This window comes from Lissotriton helveticus, chromosome 12 (genome assembly GCF_964261635.1).
Source record: "Lissotriton helveticus chromosome 12, aLisHel1.1, whole genome shotgun sequence".
In the NCBI taxonomy this organism is placed as follows: domain Eukaryota; kingdom Metazoa; phylum Chordata; class Amphibia; order Caudata; family Salamandridae; genus Lissotriton; species Lissotriton helveticus.
The window spans coordinates 213,642,153-213,663,173 of NC_136073.1; the positions used below are offsets into that span (position 1 = coordinate 213,642,153).

The 21,021-nt window shown below is 41.1% G+C and overlaps 1 protein-coding gene across 1 annotated transcript in view; it reads right to left on the bottom strand.

The window, feature by feature from the left end:
* Nucleotides 1-21,021, bottom strand: part of ATP2C2 (ATPase secretory pathway Ca2+ transporting 2) — a 371,780-nt gene that overhangs the window by 209,382 nt on the left and 141,377 nt on the right. Inside the window, exon 2 of the mRNA XM_078670787.1 lies at nucleotides 18,675-18,788. Within this exon, the coding sequence (XP_078526913.1) occupies nucleotides 18,675-18,788 (114 nt within the window). The remainder of the gene's footprint in view (nucleotides 1-18,674; nucleotides 18,789-21,021) is intronic.

Consider the following 21,021-nt stretch of genomic DNA (forward strand, 5'->3'; position numbering starts at 1 on the left):
TAGGATGTGGTTGTGCAACCTCAACATGTAATGAAGAAACAATTTTGTATCTGGTACAGTCAGGCTCATTTGTAAAACCCTAGTGCAATCCTGTGTAGCCATGGCTCAGAGCAGTCAGGATGTATCAAAACAGTTGAATAAGAAGAGCACAACACAATAAAAATGTGGCACAAACTTATAAAACTAGATTATATTATCATCTTTAAATAGATACCTCAATGACAAAACTCCCCTAGAGGGTTCTGTAGATATGAATTTCAAAATGAATAATAAATCACTGCTTTTCACTAAATTAAATATTGTAAATTACTGCAAGTCGTGGTTCAGGATTAGGCACACTGCACAACTTGAAAACAATTATATAGGCGCTCTTAAGGGACTAATTCAGATAGGGAGGGAGTCACAGGGATCAGTCACATCCAGTTGGAAAGTTACCTGTCGGCTTAAGCAGTCTCCATTCCAGTTCTAGGTCCTATGGGCGAACCACCATAGAAGTCAATGGAGTGGTCCTTATGAAAGAGATGCAGAATGCTGAAGATGCTCAAAGATGCTGATAATGTGGAGCCACTGTTGAGGTTCTTCCTGTGGTCACCCCTCGGCCCACCACCTTAGGGACTGCAACTTTGGTATCAGGGATCGATGCCCCTCAAAGTCGGGGTGAAGTCCAGCACAAAACCAGTTGCAACAGGTTAGCTGGTCTCTGGTTCCAGAAAACCCAGCGGTCCCTTTAATTTCCATGCTGGGTGTCCAAAGTGCACTCTGGTGACTCTCCTGGGCTCAGCAGACCTAGGTGCAACTTTTGAGGGTCAGGGCTCGGTCTCCCAAGCTGCACCTTGTCATTCAGCGGCAGTCATGCTTCTTGGCGCTGGGCTCTCAAGGGTGCAAGCTTCACAGAGTCTATAGCATTCTGGCTTTTAACAGGGAGTCAGCCACTTAACTGTTGGAGTCACCTTCTCTGTCGGGGGAAACTTTTCCGAGAGCAGGGCACCACAGACAAAGTTCTTTCTTTGCTAGTCCAAGGTGCAGCAGGTGCGGTCTGGTCTTTACTTCAGCCTCTCTTTGCTGCATCTGGGGAACAGCAAGGCAGTCCTTCGATCATCTCACAATACAGATGTGAACGGAGGTCCGGATCCTTGGGGAGCCCCCTTCATACCCGTTACATGCCTGTGCAGGATTTGGCAACTAACTAGTCATCAGCAACCAAGTCCTGTCCCACCTGATGACGACTTCCTGTGAAGTATGGCATCTAGCTAACACATGGAATGCACTAGCCTAACTCAGAGGTGTGGCTATCTAGGGCTACAGCCCCCTTGTAAAACAGGTTTGCCAACTGCTTCTCCCTCTCTGTCTGAAATGCCAGCCTGTCTGCTAAAAATAAAGAGCAGCCCCTACTATGTGTGAATACAATTTTCCCTTCAAAGGCTGGTTTCCCTCTGAAGCTCACCTTTTGGTATCAAACCTTTTCTTGCCATCCTGCCAGGAAGAGGTCACACCTCTTCTATCAGCAGGTCCTTTGGTCCTCTTCCTGAGAGTCGTTCTCATCTCTCCCCAGAAGCACAGAAGGCTAACTCAAGTACAGCAACTGTGTGCAACTGTAAATGGCTACTAGAAATGTTTGAGCAATAAAGTGGGTACTTTTTAAAGTTACAGTTTGTGAAATAGTTACAATAATTGTGGCTTGAGCAACAAGTCGAGTTTAATGCAATGATTCGTTTGGCTCCTTGAAGTGCCATATTAAGCAGTCCCACTTGCAGGTTAGCATTGCAAAGTTGTCAGCGTATAACTCCATACTTGCCAATGGCTCTACTAGCCTTACTACAGTAAAAATGACAATGCAAGGTTTTTACTGTCAGGACAAGTAAACAGAGCACATGGTCTTCTTTTTAATATAATGCACCCTACGTTTAGGGTTCTGTAGGCCTGCATTAGGTGCGATATATATATATATATATATATATATATATATTTGTGGTTTTGCCATTGGTTTAACTAGCAACAGCAAGTTAACAAGGATTCTATGTTTGTCGAAAGTGCAAGGCTTGCCGCAACAGCAGAAACCTTAAGGAAATTCAATTATCTAAGGATTCTGACAAGTTTAAAATCTTGAAACATGTCACGTGTCTTACTGATCATGCCATTTATGCGCTGAAATGCCCATGCCAACTGTATTATATAGGAAGCACCAAGCATCCAGCGAAAAAGAGGGTCCTTGAGCACATGCGGGCGATAACACATGGAGACAAACAACACCCTATAGCTCGGCATTTTGAATTACTCCATAAAAGTAACGCAAAATTGTTGTCTTTCTGTGTCCTGGACACTGTCCCGAACAGAGAGAGAGGAGGAGATCGAATCAAAGAGATGAGGAGACTTGAATCAAGACTCATCATCAAATATCGAACCACACAGCCAGGGGGCCACAATTTACATGAAGAATTGAATGTACACCTAGGATAAGCCTTGTCTGAGATTTATTAGGATACTACCGCCTTTTTGCTGCTGTTTTTAATTCTGTGTTAATGATACTGTTTTTAATTATAAGTCACCATCTAACTGGAATAATTTTTTTCTTTCTACAGAACTGTGTGGTGATTTAAAATTTGGGAATCTGTTCCACGGTGTGAGAAAGACTGCATTGATGATGATTGTAGAGCCTGCATTGAATTTTACTTTTGCCTGAATTGAACTTTATTTCTGGCCGTATTGGTTAAGTAGTGGCACGAACTGGTGACGGTTACCACCCTAGCCCACTTGGGCATGATGTTTTTTGGTTAATTCACTTGGTCCTCTTAGCCCACTTGGGCGACATGGGAAAGATTGGACCGAAGGTCGTCTCTTCTGGTTTTCAAGTATTGCTCACTTGAGCACTTTTATGCCTTTGGATCTTAACGTTGAAATATTTTTTGCAACTTTTGCCAATCAATTCTCATTAGTAATAACCCGTGGTTTTACTATTTTGTAATCAGGGTTTGAGCTCAAATACCATCTAGACTGTCACCATTGAGTCTGCATGGTGTTTCTTTCAACCTAATTTAATAATGTGCTGCATCAAATTGTATTTTATTTCACTCTTGGATGCACATTGGTTTATTAATATTTCATTTTGTTATTACAATGATGATTTGTATTCACAACACCGAAAGTATGAACACAGCCCAGCATAGTAGCTCACCAGCCAGTCTGTTTTCTATGACCATAGGTATGACGTGAATACCAGGTGACTTTTGGATATATGCTTTGAAATTCAGTACACTCGTTCTCGTGAAAAAGCAGGTTTACCTGCGAAACGCGTCAAGAAAGCCTTCTTGAATAAAATACGCTGTGCAAACCTACAAGTGGCCCGGACTTCTTTCTTTACCTTGGAGAGTTTTCGGCTGAAAAAAAAAATAAAAAAAATAAATATATATATATATATATATATATATATATTTGTGGTTTTGCCATTGGTTTAACTAGCAACGGCAAGTTAACAGTGTAAAAAAGGGTTTTGCCAGCCGACAATGGCAGGCTAGGAGTCATGCTTTGCTGTGTCACACCCTTGGTGGCACAATAAATGCTGCAGTCCATGAGGGACACTTAACTTACATGCCTTAGGCACCACTGATACCAAATACTAGGGACCTATAAGCAATTGTGGGTAAACAATTCCTGGCACTAAGTCCTGTTTGGTAGGACTCAATGCACTTCAGAGTTGAAAAACTAGTAGTACAGGTCTAAAAGTTTAGGGACTGATCATGCAAAAAGAGGCATTTCCTTGAAAATTACCTATTAAATGTGTATCTCTTCCTAGCTAGTGTAGTCCTGAGGCCAGACACAGACTTTAGGCCAAAGGTAGAGTCACATTTTCACTACTTGCAAGAAATAATTCAATCAGTTTTCCAGCCTTTAACACCATCATCATCTCTGGATGTTATGAGGGCATTATTGATTAATTTAGAAAAATCTAAAGTTTTCAGATCATCACAGAATTTATTAATTTCGTTTGGAGTGCTGAATAAAGGAAATAAAGCTTCACCAATCACTACAAGTCTGGGAGACAGGAAATTTACGCAGGCCAATATATCAATGGGACAAGAGCTATCAGGGAACATACTCTATAGATCAACAAGGGCCAACTTTATATCATGGGAGGAGGTAGCAGGTGCGTAATTGCAGGAAATTTGCAGAACAGCCACATTAGTGATTCCGAACACGTTTCCGTCTCATTAGAAGTTGTACTTGTTTTCCAATAATTCTGAGAATTTTGGTGCTCCGGTTTCGAAAACAGCAATGAAGTAATTGTTGGATTAAAGTATCTCAGTTGATACCAGTATATAATTGTGTTTTGGTGCATATTAGCTTTGCTCCATCCTCAAGAGTAATTAATGCGAAGAGGAGGACTGATGTGAGGGTAATGAACATATTTCTTTCGGTAACCTTCATTATCGGTAGGTAATAGATACAATAAACAGTGCTTAATTTGAGCCTGTGGTTTCCGGTGCTCAATTATCAACACCGGCACTTTTCATGAGCACCAGTTAAGGACACATTCATTATGATAGGCCTTGGGAGATTAAACGATTTGCCCAGAGTCAAAGAATGTTGAGCCGGTGCAGAGACTGGAACTTTGTTACCCAGTACCAAAGTCAGCCGCTCTGGCCATTACGCCACATCCTTCACCCGCTTTCACTGTTAGTAGTTGGTTCTGTTTTAGGCAGTGCTGACAGGAGAAAGGGGCTGGTGCAAGCTTCCGCTTGACGAGAGACCCGGCACTTATGCTTTTTGTTTTTTTTTACAAATTAACCATTGACATTGGTGCTAAGGATAGAATTGTAACCGAGGTTTCGAATTTCCAAAATCAGCTACTTAGCCACCATACCAAAGCTCCCAAAAGCCATTGTCATTCTTTACTCCATTTAACACAAACCGAGCAGACGGGAAAAAAAATCCGATACTGTTAGATTTACATACCAACTGCCAGAACTCTTCAATGGTAATCCCCAGTAGAACAGGTTTCAGCCCAAAAAAAAATCATACATAATAGCACTTCATACCGAAAGTATTAAGAGAAAAGGATGCCTTTGAGCATAAACGAAAACCAGCACATATTCCAAAGAGAAGTAAGAGTGTCTAGTGAAGCATAAGTGGAAACGAGAGCTGATACATTCTGTCTCATATCAGAAGTTTAAAAAATATTTTAAAAGCCAAGAAGGACTGACTTCAATATGCATCCACGAATCAAAACATGTTGATGCACAAACGTTGCCTCTGGTTATGTGCACATGCATGTTATTTGAATGATTTTTTTAACATTCATGTCTTAATTTATCCATCAAACCTTTTCCCCAACTTATTGGGGTGTTTCAGTTAGCGACAAAACAACGCTAAATGAGTACACTTCAACATTATTTAATTGATATATATACATTCCGACTTCGAAGTCTGCATGGTTTAGTGCACTACGAACCCATATGCAATAAATGATTACACTAAACGTAAAACATTAGCACTGTCGTTCTCACACACCTGCAGCTATTTAGCCTACATTAGGACATCTCTTCCCATTGTTTTTAATTTACCATTCTGTTCACATGCACAGGCATTTTCTCTGCAGACAGAAAATCATAATAAGACCTAACATCTGCTTTTCTTTATTTTTGAGAATCATAATACAGGGAAATACACGTCAATTGTGTTTACCATTTTTTTTTAAAAACTAAAAAACGGAGATCTAATTATTTAAGCTTTTTCTACCATCAGTAGCCGAAGGGGGTTATAATACATTTTATTTATTTTCATATTAAATGTATACAATTTATTTGCTTTTGCAAAGTTTGTTTGACACTGGATCCAGGGTGGGCTGCAGGTATGATCATTGGTCCTTTAGGATACATTTTGTAGAACTTTGATACAAGCTTAATTTCCTAGATAACTAATATATTTACAAGTAAGGATGGTGAACTCTCAGTGAGTCTCTTCTAGTCTCACAACTGGCACTTATTTTGCCTTACTCCTTATTTTTTATATCTAGGGACCAATTTACAAAAGCATTCATGAGCACACAAAGTAGTACTAATGGAGTAGTCTTTTACATGCCTTTGAGAATCAGACCCCAAACCCCCCACTCCCCATCAGTAGAAGTGCATTGAGGACACCATTCTCTTCATTTGTACTAAATGTAAATTAATATTCTCATTTTAAATGTTTTGGAGCTAAGTCACAAATGGATGTCAGAGTGTGCAAAAAAGTACTACAAGAATGCTACGTTATGTATTCCAAAATCCCATAGTTCTAGACATCTGTCTTGTAGGGACAATGACCATGAAGGTGACGTGCAAAGCGCACCATTACCCAGGAAAGTGGCACCGGCCTGCGAGAAAGCATGGGCCTTCAAAGAGAGCATGTTTGGCATCAGGGAGACTTTGAAGAAAGGCCAAGGAGGCTGATGGATCTAAGTCTTTGCTAAGCCCCTCTAGCTGGTGAGCTGACATATTTTTAACCTGAAGTCTAGCAAGCTCAAATCTGGTAAACTGAAATGGGTAAGCTAAAAATAATTCGTTGTAGTACATAATCCAAGACAGGATAGTTGCCATAACAACAACCTTCATGCAGGTGCAGGTTAGAAGAGGCAGGATTTTCCTTAAGATCATAATAAGGAAGACTTGGGTAGATACAACTTTGTTAGAGAGAGTTTTGATGTCCAAAAACATTCTGAGATTCCTATTGGGTATGGATGGTTGATTTAGGATGAATGCTTCATTTATAGAGTTGAGCTAGAGGAACTTCATAGGCACCCACTGAGCCACAGCTGAGAGCTATTAAGCTTCAGTGGCATCCCCCTTCCTTCGGATGACCAACTGTATGTCATATACTTGAGAAAATTACAATTCCAAAAGATCTGGTTTTGGCAACAAAAGGACCCACATAATTGTTGGATATGGTGGGACTCAGTACAGAGTCCTATGATACTTTTACATTTCAAGAGGCTTTAACATTAGGCCTGCATGGTGTTTAGACACAGATTGTACTATATCTGTAGGAAAAGAGGCCCTTATGAACCACAACCTGGTCTGAAGCATACCTAAAAGATATCCAGGGCAGCTTTGGCTTCAATAAATGGCTAGAGTTGGTCATTGACAATTGTTTCTGGGCAAAGGAGAAGTGAAAGTAAATGTTATCCCTGTGCACTCTCTTATATGTTGAACGAGTTAAACTGTGCCTCAAGAAGGATCGAGAAGGCGCTCTGGTCGTCGCACGTAGTCTGGCCGTGCCTTTGAACAAACTGCGTAAAACTTTCCCAAGTTCACTTGAGACGCGGCGCTGCCCGTTCCTTCGTAAGTGTTTATTGATTTGTTTTTGCCTGTATTTTCTTTTTTCCTCCTTTAATCACGACTTTCGGGTTACACGTAATGTAGGGTGAGACTCGGGCATTCTCTTATGTTTTTCTTCTGTCTTCATCCCTCGTTTCCTCGATCTGTACACACGCAGCATGAGTTCACGTTACCTTGTTCACTTATTCGTATGTATATTGTTCACGAACAACACTCACGGCATGTTTCACCGTTCTGAGGAGCTTACGTCAGCATGATTCACTTATGATTACAAAATTTACATATGGACGGAGTAACTAATATGGTCCTGTTTTACTCCTTGTTTTCAGACCCCTGACGAAGGGTCACGTTTTTCTGACCCGAAATGCATTGGGTGGATATTAAATCACGATAAACCTTGAAACTGCGACAGAAGAACTGCCTTATGCACGCAACGAATTTTTGTTTGTAACTCATTCTTCAAAATGAATTGAAGTATTTACAAGGCTGCATCAAAATAAACTGAATTTTGATAAGAAACCAACGTGTTTCGTTGTTTACCGAGCGCTCAGCCTAGAGGGCAAAGGAGAAGTGATATAGGTCTAACGTTAAAAGAATCACAGGGTCTGCAGAAGGTTTCTTAGGAAGGGGCTCAACTAGAGCCCTTTTTGCAGCTGGGGAATTTCACTCAAGATGACAAGCATTACAAATGTATGTAGGGAAATATTCTACAGAGTTTCTTGTACATCAAACAACCTCTGGCTGGTGGGGTCCCTCTTCCAAGTCTGATCCAGTATCCTGAATTTACCTTTTGCAGGATCCTGTAACCCAGCTCTGGTGAATTTATAACTCACCGTCGATACCACCGATCGGTACCTCCCCGACGGCTGAGATGTCCGCCTGAGGTACCGACGGTTAGGTGAGTGGATGCGTGTGTTTACGTTTGAGAAGGGTGTGGTTTTTTTTTCCACCATCACGGGGCTAATTGCTACTCTAAGGTCTCGGCAGTTGTTGACAATGGGCTGCTTTACTTCGTACAGTTTTTAAGTTAGCTTTTCAAGTTGATTAGCCCAGTATATATCTTCCGGGGACAGATTATATACATTTTAGCCATGATCATTTTATTTAAACAGAGCTAGACATATCGGGATTTAATATTAATACACATGTACCGATACTGTCATATTCTTGAACATAATATATGGCCATGACATGTTGTGTTGGTCGATGTGTTTTCCAAGGGGATAGAGTGAATTTTTGCGAGGGATGAGGGTCTCACTTTGCACCTGGGCACTGTGACTGTGGCCCACATGCATCATTGTGTCTTTTTGCATTTCTTAATTTGCGAAAAATAAGGAATCGCAAATTAAGAAATGCAAAATGATATGCATCAATATTTTCGGTATTCTTGTGGGATTCGGTAAAAATCGCATTTTTTACCGAATCCCAAAGAAATACCGATTTCTTAACTTAATTTTCGCAATTCCCATTGATTCCTATGGGCCAAAAGGCCCATAGGAGTCAATGGAAATTGCGAGTGGCACTTAGAAAATTTCATGGGTGCAGGGGGGGGTCCAAAGGACCCCCCCATGCACCCCTGAAATGTACTTTTCAGCATAAGTTACATACACACATGTCCTAAGGACATGTGTGTGTGTAACTTTACAGTTTAAAAAATGCATTTTTGTGCATATTTAATCAATTTCGCAATTTACCACGAAGTTGAACTTCGTGGTAATTTGCACTTCCAATTTTAAAAAACGCATATTTTTCTATAATGATGCATAGCATTTAAGAAATCGCACAATTGCGATTTCTTAAATGCTAATGCAATTTTAGAAATCGTAAAAAAGATGAGACTTCTAAAATGGCATGATGCATCCCAACAAGCACTTTTGCATTCGCAAACGGCCGATTTTAAGGAATCGCACCGTCTGCGACTGCAAAAATGCTTGATGCATGTGGGCCTGTGTTTTTTCACGTAATGAGGAGTCGATACACCAGACTCAATTAGTGTTGGTGTTTTTGTCTCTTCTCCAGAGCGGTGCCTCCTTTGTCCTGAGCTGTTGCCAGGTGGGGTGAGGCTTTTTCTCCATACCCTTGAGGTAAGACTCATTGGAGTGTATTCCAATTACCTTTTTTTGTATACAGCTGATGGCAAATTTTAGCCACATGGATTTCTTAAAGACAAATTATAACTGTGTTCCAAGATTGTTTTATATACCTCTTATATCTCTTATAGATTTCTTCAAGAGGCAAGAGGAATGTTGACTGTGAGAAGCTAGACTCGCAGCGTATCCTTTTTTGTTTATCACTTCATCACATTACTGTGTTGCATGGCAGTAGCATTTTATACTCAAGAGGTCCTGATGAAAGCACTTGGTTACTTTTAACCTTGTTGTGCTGAAAACATGTTGACCAATTCTTGTGAATGGACGGTTATTTGTTAAACCCGCCCCGTCCTTTGCACGGTTTTTAATGTCTGTTCGGATCATACAAGAATAAAATTATAGTCTGATTCCGCTTCAATTTTAAACTCACATCACTTTTTCTTTGCACTGCATTTTCTTCCCATACAACCTTTGCATCATATCTGTTCACATCTGTAGCGATAAATACTTTATAAAACATCCTTGGGCTCCTCCATCACTATGGCAGAGTGGTAGCCCTATAAAGGAGACCCAGATGATGAAGCATGTCACCGGGACCGGTGAGTGATGGGAATCCGTATAAATTATGCGTATTTTTGCGGATCAGTCTAGGTAGTTGTACAGTTATTCCTTGTCTTTATAGCTGCTGACTGCAGGATATTCGTTGTATTTTTTTAATAGTTATTAATGGGGCTGTATATCCAGCTTAGTCGTTAAATGTTGGCCTCTGACCCTACCCCAACTTTGATGTGTTTTGAATTTATAACTCAACCTAGTCTCTGCGTTAAGACATCTTGTTATAGCTTTCAATCTGCTTGACATGATTCTGAAAGAACCAAGAATTTAGAACCCCCTTTTTAAACATTATTTGTAAAAGACAGTTACAATTCCTGGTTACTGGACTTGCTGTCTATTCCACAGTAACCTTCATTGTCAAAGTTTTCTTATATGATTGAATTCCATTGTGATTTGCTGTTTGGTGTCACTGAGGCTTGAGCTTGGAGTTGCCTAGTCTTCCTCTTTGTGTATGTGTTCATTTATCTGTGATATCAGAGAAACGCTACAAGAACCTTCCTAGCGCTTTTACTATGTTACATTAGTAGTTATTTATAAAGTGTAAGACCACCGAAGTTTCATGATGCTAAATACCTTTTTGGGGAAGGATCCAGTAGCTAGGCCTTGGAGTCTCGGTGACCCCTCTGAGAGAGCCCACAGCGTCAAGGGAACCATACACAGCTGAGGCATGGTATGCACCCCTTACCAAAGCACTCCCTCTCCCCTTGTTGGGGAAGGATCCAGTAGGTAGGCCTTGGAGTCTCAGAGACCCCAGTGAGAGAGCCCACTGCGTAAAGGGAGCCTCTCGCAACGGAGCTGGGGTAATGATACCACTTCCCCTGGAATCACAGCCTACTGGACTTTGGACGCAGCTATTACTTGTCTACCGGTTTGTGCCCAGTCACCCTATCCCTTATCATTCATGCTGTGTCTCTCACCCTCCTCCTCCTCTTTCCCTCCTTCATTCCCTCTCCCCTGAATCTCTCCCCTTTGCTGCTTTTTCACTTACGCATATTGTCCTTATTGCTTGTCTCGACCTAACATGTGACTATGTAGCTATGCTCTAATAACTGTGTAACTTTTGTAACAATGTAACCTGCAACTATGGTCTGATACTCATGTAAAGCGCTCTGATACCTCCGTGTCTAGCCAGCGCTATATAAAGCCTTTCAAATAAACAAATAAACTGAACAAATGGGCTTAAGCAATTTCCTTAAGCGAACAAGAGAATATTTTTGGTGCAATATCAATAGTGCTGAGACAGAGAAAGCATGGTAACTTCAACAAGCTGTTTTATTCATGGTATGTGCAATTGAAAATTAGAGACAATGAAATTGGGGAGACTTTGGTTTATACCTCAGTGAACTATGATCATAGACTTGAAAATCACTTGATTTTGTACTGGGAGCCAATGTAGTGGATTGGTTGTATGATGTTACAACGCGATCAAAATGATCGCGGTACATCACAACGCATCTGTTACAACGCATGTCGTTACCACGACTTGCGCTGTAGGGTGCTGGAGTTAGAAATAGTAAGATTTACTATTCCAACTCCAGCCTACATACAGCTGGGAAGGTGTTGGAATAGTAAATCTACTATTCCTTAGTCTAGAGCGCCCTCCAGCGCAAGACGTGGTAACGACTTGCGCTGTAAAAGATGCGTCGTAATAGCACCACGGTGTTTTGACGGCGTTGTGATGGATGTTTACCCAGTGGATTTAAAGCTGGCGAAATATGTTGCCATTTAGGAACATTGGTAATTGGTCATGCAGCAGTATTCTGGAACATCTGAAGGCAATTCAGTATGTTTTCAACGGCAGAGAAATGGATGCCATCTCCATAATCAAGCAGAGACTTGACCACGGCATTAATGATAGATGTTGATGAATTGAAGGATGTTATGCAGAATTTGCAGTTGAAGGAAACAAGCACTGGTGCCTTGTGTGATGCAATAGACAGGCTGATATCAATCCACATACTAAGGTTGTGAACAGAGGGATTACTGCTGTGTAGTATGTCCAGTTCTACCAACTGGAGTAATCAATAATGGGACAGCATCCATCAGTGAGTCTAAGAAAAGCAGAGGGTCAATGTGCGTAAATAAATGTTAGCCAGAGAAAACCCAAATAGTTGAGTGTGGTCAGCAAATAGGTTGTATGCTGTCCTCATTTGTGCTAGAAAATAAGCAAGAGAAAGCTTAAGAGATATTAAATAGCAGAGGAGACAAGATAGGACCCTGAGGTATGCAACAACTTTCGGCTGCACCCACTGCCGGTTCTCCAGCAACCACCCACCCACACTCTCCATGCAAATACTAATCACACCCTCAACACTCCCTCCCAACACACACAAACACCAGCAACATCTACACCCCCACCCTACACCACATGACCCACAAGCCTGCACGTCAACAGTCATTCACATGCATGCTTCACACCACATGATGACTCGGCAAACACAACCAAAATATGCGACCTGCTGAGCAGCGCGCAACCGGAATTCTCTTTATCATAGAGACCTGGCTCATCCCCCTCATCGGCTCCCAACATCGCCACGGCAATCCCAGCGGGCTACAAGATTGCTTGGCAGGACAGCCTTCACAAGCCAGAAGGAAGACTCACTATCATCTACAAGAAATCCATCAAATGCTCAACATCCACCGAGAACTCCATCCCTTTTATGGACTTTAAACTGCAAATCTCAAAACTTCTTCCTGAATGGAACCCCTGCCTACTGACCAACCGCACCTTTAGTCACCTTTACAACCTCATCACTTAACTCACAACATCAACTCCAGAGCCTACATTCTCCTCATGACCTTAACTTTCATCTGGAAGACCGAAACACTCCCTGCTTCACAGCACTCCTTAAAAGCCTGAGCAAAATCAGACTCACCCAGCTCATCTCAGAACCAACACAGAGAGCGGGGGACACAAAGAACCCCATCTTCACCACAAGCAACAGTATTAAATACTACTTCACCACGCCGCTCACATAAACTGATCACGCCATCATCCACTTCCAAAATGACACACCTCAAGCCAACACCCCTGCCAGGTTCGGCATTCCAAGCCACAACTGGGGCAAACATTACAGAAGCAGCCAGGCTTAGTGCTCTCAGCACAGATCAACCTAGCCCCACACACAACCTCAAAAAGGACTTCCACTGGATCAAGAACTGCTTTGACTCCCTCGCACCCATTAAATCCGATAAGCATAGTTGATTAAACAAGCAATCATTCTGGTACACAGAAGGTTTCAGGACACCAAACAGCACTGTAAAAAGCTACAAAGTAAACAGACAGTTAGCCATGACACCACAGACAAAATTACCTACACGTCTGCACTCAGAGCTATCACCAACAAATAAGGGACACCAAGAAAAAAGCACTATTGGACTGCATTGAAAGACGCTCTATAGGGGCAAGGAGATCTTTTCGATTGTCAAAGATTTCCCCTCGCCCTCAGTCACTGTCATCGACATCACTGCTTCCCAACTATTCTGCAAAAACCTATCCAATTTCTTCCACAGCAAAATCACAAAGATCTACATCAACTTTGCACACCAACCCAAACCCAGAGAACTCATTGCTAACCTACCCACCACCAACCAAGATGGCCACCTCACTGAAAGGACAACCCTCACCAGAATCGACACAATGAAAATCATGTGGACCATCCAGTCAGGGGCCCCAACCAACCAATTCCCCCACCGCAACTACACCCTAGAAATTGCACTAATCATCACACCCTTGACCTACATCATCAATACCACCATCACATCTGCCACTTTCCCGGAGGAATGGAAATGTGCAGAAATCGACGCTCTCCTCAAGAAGCCAAAAGCTGACCTGAATCAACTGAGCAACTTCCGACCCATCTCCCTGCTCCCCTATCCAACTAAAGTGAATGAGAAGGCCAACAAGGAACTCACAACCCACCTTGAACTTCACCATCTTCTAAACAACAGTCAATCAGTATTCAGAAAGAACCAGAGTACCGAAACAGCTCTCAGCGCAGCCACCCACATTCAAATCCTGCAGGACTGAGGAGAGACAGCGGCCCACATCCTGCTCAACCTCTACGAGGCCTTCGACACCATCTACCACAGCAGCCTCACCAGAAGACTCCACAAGATTGGAATACAAGGATCTGCTCTCAAAAAGATCTGCTCCTTTATCACAGGAATAACCCAAAGGGTTAATCTGCCACCTTTAACATCAGAAATGAATATGCAGAGTCTCACAGGGACCAATCCTCAGCCTTACCCTTTTTAACATACAGAAAACACAGCTCATCCACATCATCTGACCACAAGACATCACATAATCTCCTATGCCAATGACAAACTCCTCCTCTACCTGACGTGTCTGACAACCATCACGAGAACCAACTTCACCAATGGCATGACCATGGTAACAGACTGGATGCGAACCAACTGCCTGAAGCTCAACTCCGACAAGACTGAAGTACTGGCCTTCGGCAACAAGACCTCTCCATGGGACTCCGGCTGAGGGCTGTCGGAGCTAGTACTAACACCAATACCCAAACACCGCAAAAAATGTCTAGAAATCATCCTAGACAACAAGCTCAGCAGATTGGACTAAGACAACACCCTCTACAATGAAATCTCCCAAAAGCTCCTACATAGACTCTAGACCATCCAGAACACCACCGGAAGACTCATAATCAACCTCCCACAACGCACCCACACCCCACTGCACCTCAGGAAGCTTCACTGTCACCCCATTTACAAGCACAGCCTATTCAAACTGCTCACGCACACATGCAAAGCCCGGCACAACACAGGACCAGAATACTCAAACCGTCACATACAATTTCACCAAGCCTCCAGTTAGCCACTAGTCTGCATAGGTACAATAACCAGTTCAGCACTTTTGCCAGAATAGAGGTTCACCCTGCCTGAAATGCATCAAGGATATTATTATCCTCCACATTTTTTAAGTTTTCTGAAAACTAGCCCTTGCACTAGTTTGGACCAAAGCAGTAATATAAAAACTGGTTTAAAGTGTTTCAGATCGACAGGACTGAGGGAGGCCTTTTGTTAATAAAGGATTTTCCACTGCAATCTTCCATATGTCCGCTAAGATGCTAGAACTCAGAAGACTGTTAAAAATCGACACCGACATGTAGAGTGTGGTACAAATGAGTACTAAAAGATGGAAGACCAAATGAAAGCAACCTGCGAAGAACAGCAAAGCCAAGTACAAAATTGAGTGTAATGAGAATAAAAAAATAAAAATAGATGATTAGTGTAAGAAAGGCAAACATACAATCCAAAATTAAAAATAATAATTGCAAGGTAACAAACACACTTGTCACAACCTATGCGCGTGCACACACAGACACACACAATGCCAACAGCAGCAATCTCTCAAGCATGCTACTCCTCAATCACAGCGCGCTCTCCGAGCACACACGGTCTCATACTCATTAATTTAATACTCACTCCACAAAATGCCATATAACACTTTGAGAATCCGTTACATTGTGATTACTTATTGGAAATACAATAGTCATCACATACATGAGTTAACCACCTCTTTATTCACATATAGGCATGCTCACTGTCAGTCTACAGAACAAAATAACAATTACACAAACAACATTTTAAGGAGGTTTCCGGATCATCCACCAATTCAACTGGCTGAACATTCTAAAGCCACTCAACACCCTACACTCTTGCTCGATCACCATTTACACCTCAACACCACTTAGAAGGTCACCATCCAACTTGATCTACAGTCAATGTGGGACCAGCAAAACATTCTTAAATGGATATAACTACCATAGCCATTGATAATGATGACGGCGTCTATCAGGAAAGATTTCAGCTTCTCAGGAGATGTTTACACCAAAGCATAACCAAAGAGAAAGTTTTTGACCTCCTTCATACATGCAATTATAGAATCTGAACTAACATGCACCCAACGGCAGCACCTTGGAGCTGATCTTCACTGCTGTACCTTCAAATACCACTATATAGGACTGAACATTTTGCTATTCTGATTCTCTCCAGTCAAAGACCATCTACCAAGCATGGCAAATTCAAACCACGCAAGCAACAGCAACATTCCTTCAAGGACACTCATTAAAACTCATCGCCAAGCCAACCAGAACCTATTCCACAGCTAACAACAACTTCCTAGACTTGACCATTAAAGCTAATGTGGTCGCTTTGGGGACAAAGAGGGGACAAGCACAACTGGGGACGTGGCAGAGCTTCTACTGTGCGACTGTCCCTGCTCAGAGTGGCGGGGATAGCCATCATGATGGGTGTGTATGATTGATGATGTTGAGGGGTCACCCGCTCCGCACCCTCTCCCCCAGAACAACCTATGGGTCTTAAACTATAGCACCACTACTGCTTATCCACAATTGCTGCTTAGTTTTATAGATTTTGCATGTCTTATTTCGGTAACTGTTATACATAGATTATGTCAAAGTAGGTGCTATTGAATGCTCAGTGGAAACATAGTTGAAACAATGGTCGGCAGTACAACATTAAAAATAAACAATAAAAAAGGGAGTGCGTTGAATTCCTGGGGTTATGGACGCGCAGAATCCTCTACCGTAATGGATGTACTTCTTGTGTTAACATAGTATGAATCAATACTCAATGTGGCAGACTTCTGTATGTATCCTGAACGAACTCTTAATAAATACATATTACATATTTTAAAAAAACAAAAAATAAATGTGGTCGCTACTGCCCTTGTGAAGGTGTTTACACTAAATAACGTCGCTGTCTGCCCCAAACACACACCCACAACGTTGTTCATCCAAAAACCAGATAAGAGCTTTAAATAGTTGGCAACCAACGTAAAGAAGCTGGTGCAAGAATGACCTCACAAACAGAAAGCTCTTTGGTCCTTGGCAAAACTTGCATTCAACAAGTCAATCATTGTAAAATTCCCCAGCAGATGCAGAGGTCTCCTCAAAGCCATCTAGCTTTGTGCCACTGGCATCCAGACCATCAGCCTACATACTTCCCTATGAAATACTCAACGACCTCAACCAATTCTCATAAAAAAATTAGAAAAGATCATGCATCAAGCATGTCCCAATCATTTCATGGTCCCGCTCAGAAAAATGTGCTACCTTTTACATACTTTCAAGCCCAGACTTTATTCACAACTGAATTTGACTTTGGCCTTTTTATCATAATGAAATACTTTTCCTTGGAAGGATTCACATCCTTCTATACATCACAAATGCCTCCCTTGTTCAGGGCATTTTCCATGTGATATTCGTAACATTACATATTCTATAGCTAATGAAGAAATGAAGTCTGGACGCATGCCCTCGCCAACTTCCAACCAATCACACCCCTACTTTTCCTCACTAGATAAATGAGGAAAAAAATGCCATGCAACTGAAAAGGAAATCAATATGATATATGCATGCTATGCTACAACAAATGCTAGTCAATTTTCAGAGTGAAATTTAGCCCACAGTAGAGGCCAGCAAATTAGTGAAACAAAGTGTAGCACTAAATAGTGAACTCTACATCCTGGTCCTGCTCACTCTGTAGGCAGCCTTTTATAGTGCCAGTCATCCAGGTTGACTCTTCTAATTTCCAAAGAGATTTCAGTGACTTGTGGAATACCTTAATGATCGACCATTTACCCATGACCTTCATCTAGGGCATGGAGACTTTTGAAGGGCTTCCTTGTTTAATACAGACCACAAATTCACACACGCACTGAGAGTGCACAGCTGTCTCAAGTCTCGTTAACCAGACATCCATTATCCTAAAGGCTATCTTGGCATTATCCCAGCATTGAGTGACCTCAACTTTTCAAGCTCACCTCAATGAAGATTGAAAGCATCTTCTAAGCCAAGAGCACCACACAAGAACAGATCTAGGACTAGCTTTCTGGCATACAATTCCACTAAAAGGGCAAACAAACTTTCTTTGGGAAATTGGCCAATCACAACTCATTATCTACAGCCATTCATTCTAGCATTCACCAACATTACATCATGTATCCTTCAATACTGACCCCTATACAAATTCCACTTCCAATGCTTTACAAGCTCAAAGTAACCAATAGCAACTTCTCATATAAATCGATTATTGCCAGGAATACACACAGATCTATACAAGTTCACACTTGCATGCAAATTAAAATACAATCTTCTGGTCTCAGACTTCACAGCCAATATTTATGGCCTGAAGCATCGCCATCTCCATCTTGCACTACTTAAGCAGCACAGCTCTTACCATTGCAATCCGCAAAGATGATGAAACATTTTCGAGATCATAGGAAATCCATTGAAGGCAGAATTTTCAAGCATAGTACACTATTGCTCAGAATGGTATGTACAAGAACAAAATGTTTTGCAATTTCAGTTTTGTTGGGTTCTTGCTGGCTATTTGCCCCAGTATTTACACTTTGCATTTATGCCCAACGTTCATTAGCATACAGCAGCACCTTACAGCCTTGGGTGGATTTAAAAGATGTAATTGCAAGCTTATCCAAGCTTCTTCTGGGATCCAAGGTTATTTTTAACAGTGAAAAGCCAACTAACTTATCCTTCACTGTGAAAAGGCAGAATTTCAGTTCTGCTTCAAGCCTCTATGGCCCTGTGGTCTCGAAGTTCACATGCACTAAAATATGTCCTACTTCCACCATTGACACTTTTATTCTTACTTGTAAATATTTTTCTAGCTCTTCCTTGGTCCGCATGCAGGCTTCCTTGGATGAAAGTGCGATTACTCCTTTATCGTGATTCACCGTTTTCAATTCACATTCTTCCTCAACCTGCTGGATGAAAAAAAAGAGGATCATTACCATCACAGCAGAAGATATATATATCCAGCATTATCCATAAGAGGGCTAAAGTTGACAACAAGTTCTTAATATACACCTTCCCCCATTAGGATCCAACAAGTTCTTTCGACGTCAGCTGTGAAGTCGGCTCAAATACACGAAGCGAAGCGCGGTCTGAGCTGCTCAGAGCCCACTAATCTTCGCTGCTTCTACTGTCAAGAGATTAGACAGTTTCATGCATTGCTCTTTACTATATTCTATCTTTTACAATTTAAGTCAAATTGTTATCGTTTTTATGTTCATCGCCAACCATGATTTTTATATGGTAAACCATAGACGTCCGTCATTTAAGTTGATCATTTAGGTGACTGTATGGAAGCTACCCATTATTTAAAAAAGTAATACGGCAGATCAATAGACAGTAACAAAATATTAACACACTCGTTTGCTGGATAGGTAGAAATTATTGGAGTCATGTTTGAAAGGACAAGTACCATATATTTCCAGACAAATGAAATTTAGGAATGCTGTGAAAGAAATACCAAAAGTATTTCAAACTGAACCACACATTAAGATGCTCAAATTGCATGCTTCTTGTAATTGAACACAGACACTGATTAATTTAGTTGATTATATTGAATTACTCATTGGCCGCATTTGAAAAAGATACTTTTATCTTGCATTTTCTAGAATGATGAATTTTTGTTATGGCCATTTTATGGAATTGATCTTTATTCCCAAATAAATCAGGCATTAGCATTCTTTTGCTCAGAAGACATGTGTAGGTCAAAATGCAAAACAATAATTGTTTGGAAAGCTGTGTTTCATACTTCTCATCCGCATTGTTTATTATCCTATCACATATTGTCCCTTGGATCAGGAAAGGTTGCACATGTTAGTCTGAGATGCTCTGATTCTACATCAGCGGAACACTGGTGAATGTCCTTGGCTTCCACTGGTGGGTGTAGGAGACCATCAACCAGAATTGCTAAAACGAGAATTTTAGTGGATGAGAAAGAAGGAGGGTCCAACCACATATTAACATCTAGAAGGACAAGTCCAAATTAAAAAGAGGTTGAGGATTAGACTCTTGAATCTAGAAACAAATCCATAAAGGCTGGAGTGATGTCAAGAGATGTGCAGATGTGCATACGCCTGATTTTTGGGGTGTGGAGAAAGAAAACTATATCAGTCAATCGGTTAGTGCCACAGACCTTGTAGATGAGCCTCCATAAGACCAGTAATGGATAAAAGTGAAACAAACAAATTCCCTTGCAACAGAAGTAGCCTGCTAATAAACAAACTAAAAGCAACTTTGTAAATTGCGCCAAGGTTTCTGTGTCAGAGAAAATAAAATCTAAAACTCTTGCTTTTTATTTGAAAATGAAAAACAAGAAATTATAAATTACAGTTCAAGACAATGCCTGAGCTACAGGCCAAGACAATGGCTAAAACCAGAGGCCAAGGTAATGTGTGGTAGGTTTACGTATCGTAATTAAATATTACTTTATGTTAAAAAACAACTCAAAATTCACTGAAAAAAAACAAAAGGTTAAAGCAATGCTATAGTTAGGTCTGATAAAATATCTTTTTTTTAACTTAGAAAATCTCTGAAAAACAATGGTAAAAGTAATGTTACACTTAGGTGAATTTGTCAATGACAATATTAACATTTTGAACTAAACAAAACACAGAAAATTCCCAAGATATAATAGCAGCGCTAACTATAACTTGCGCCACCGCCATGCACTTCTTATGACCTCACATACTACATCACTCATGACATGTTCTATGAAATCATTTATGACATCTCAGATGACACCATATACGACATCACCTATTATATCACTGAGATCATCTAATGAATGTGCTAGTTTCTTTTATAGTTTACACAGTGGTGGGTAACTACCACGTTACTTTTCTACTTAATTTTGCACAGCATGGGTCCAGCTAACAATTTTAAGTGCTTACAAGACACATGTGCTCCTAATGCACCATGGGTGTGTAGAGGTATTGAACACGTTATAATCTTGCATGAAGTGTAACTCTGTGTGCAGATGACAGTTGACGACTTGTGTCCATTAGGTTCCACACGTTTTTTTAGCTGTGAAATATTCTACATAGTAGATAGTATCTTTTGTAAGCAGCTTTCAGTTATTAGACAGAATTTTGTCACCATGACAGTTTCTACATAACATAGAAGACTGTGTGCTTCAGTTACTAGGCT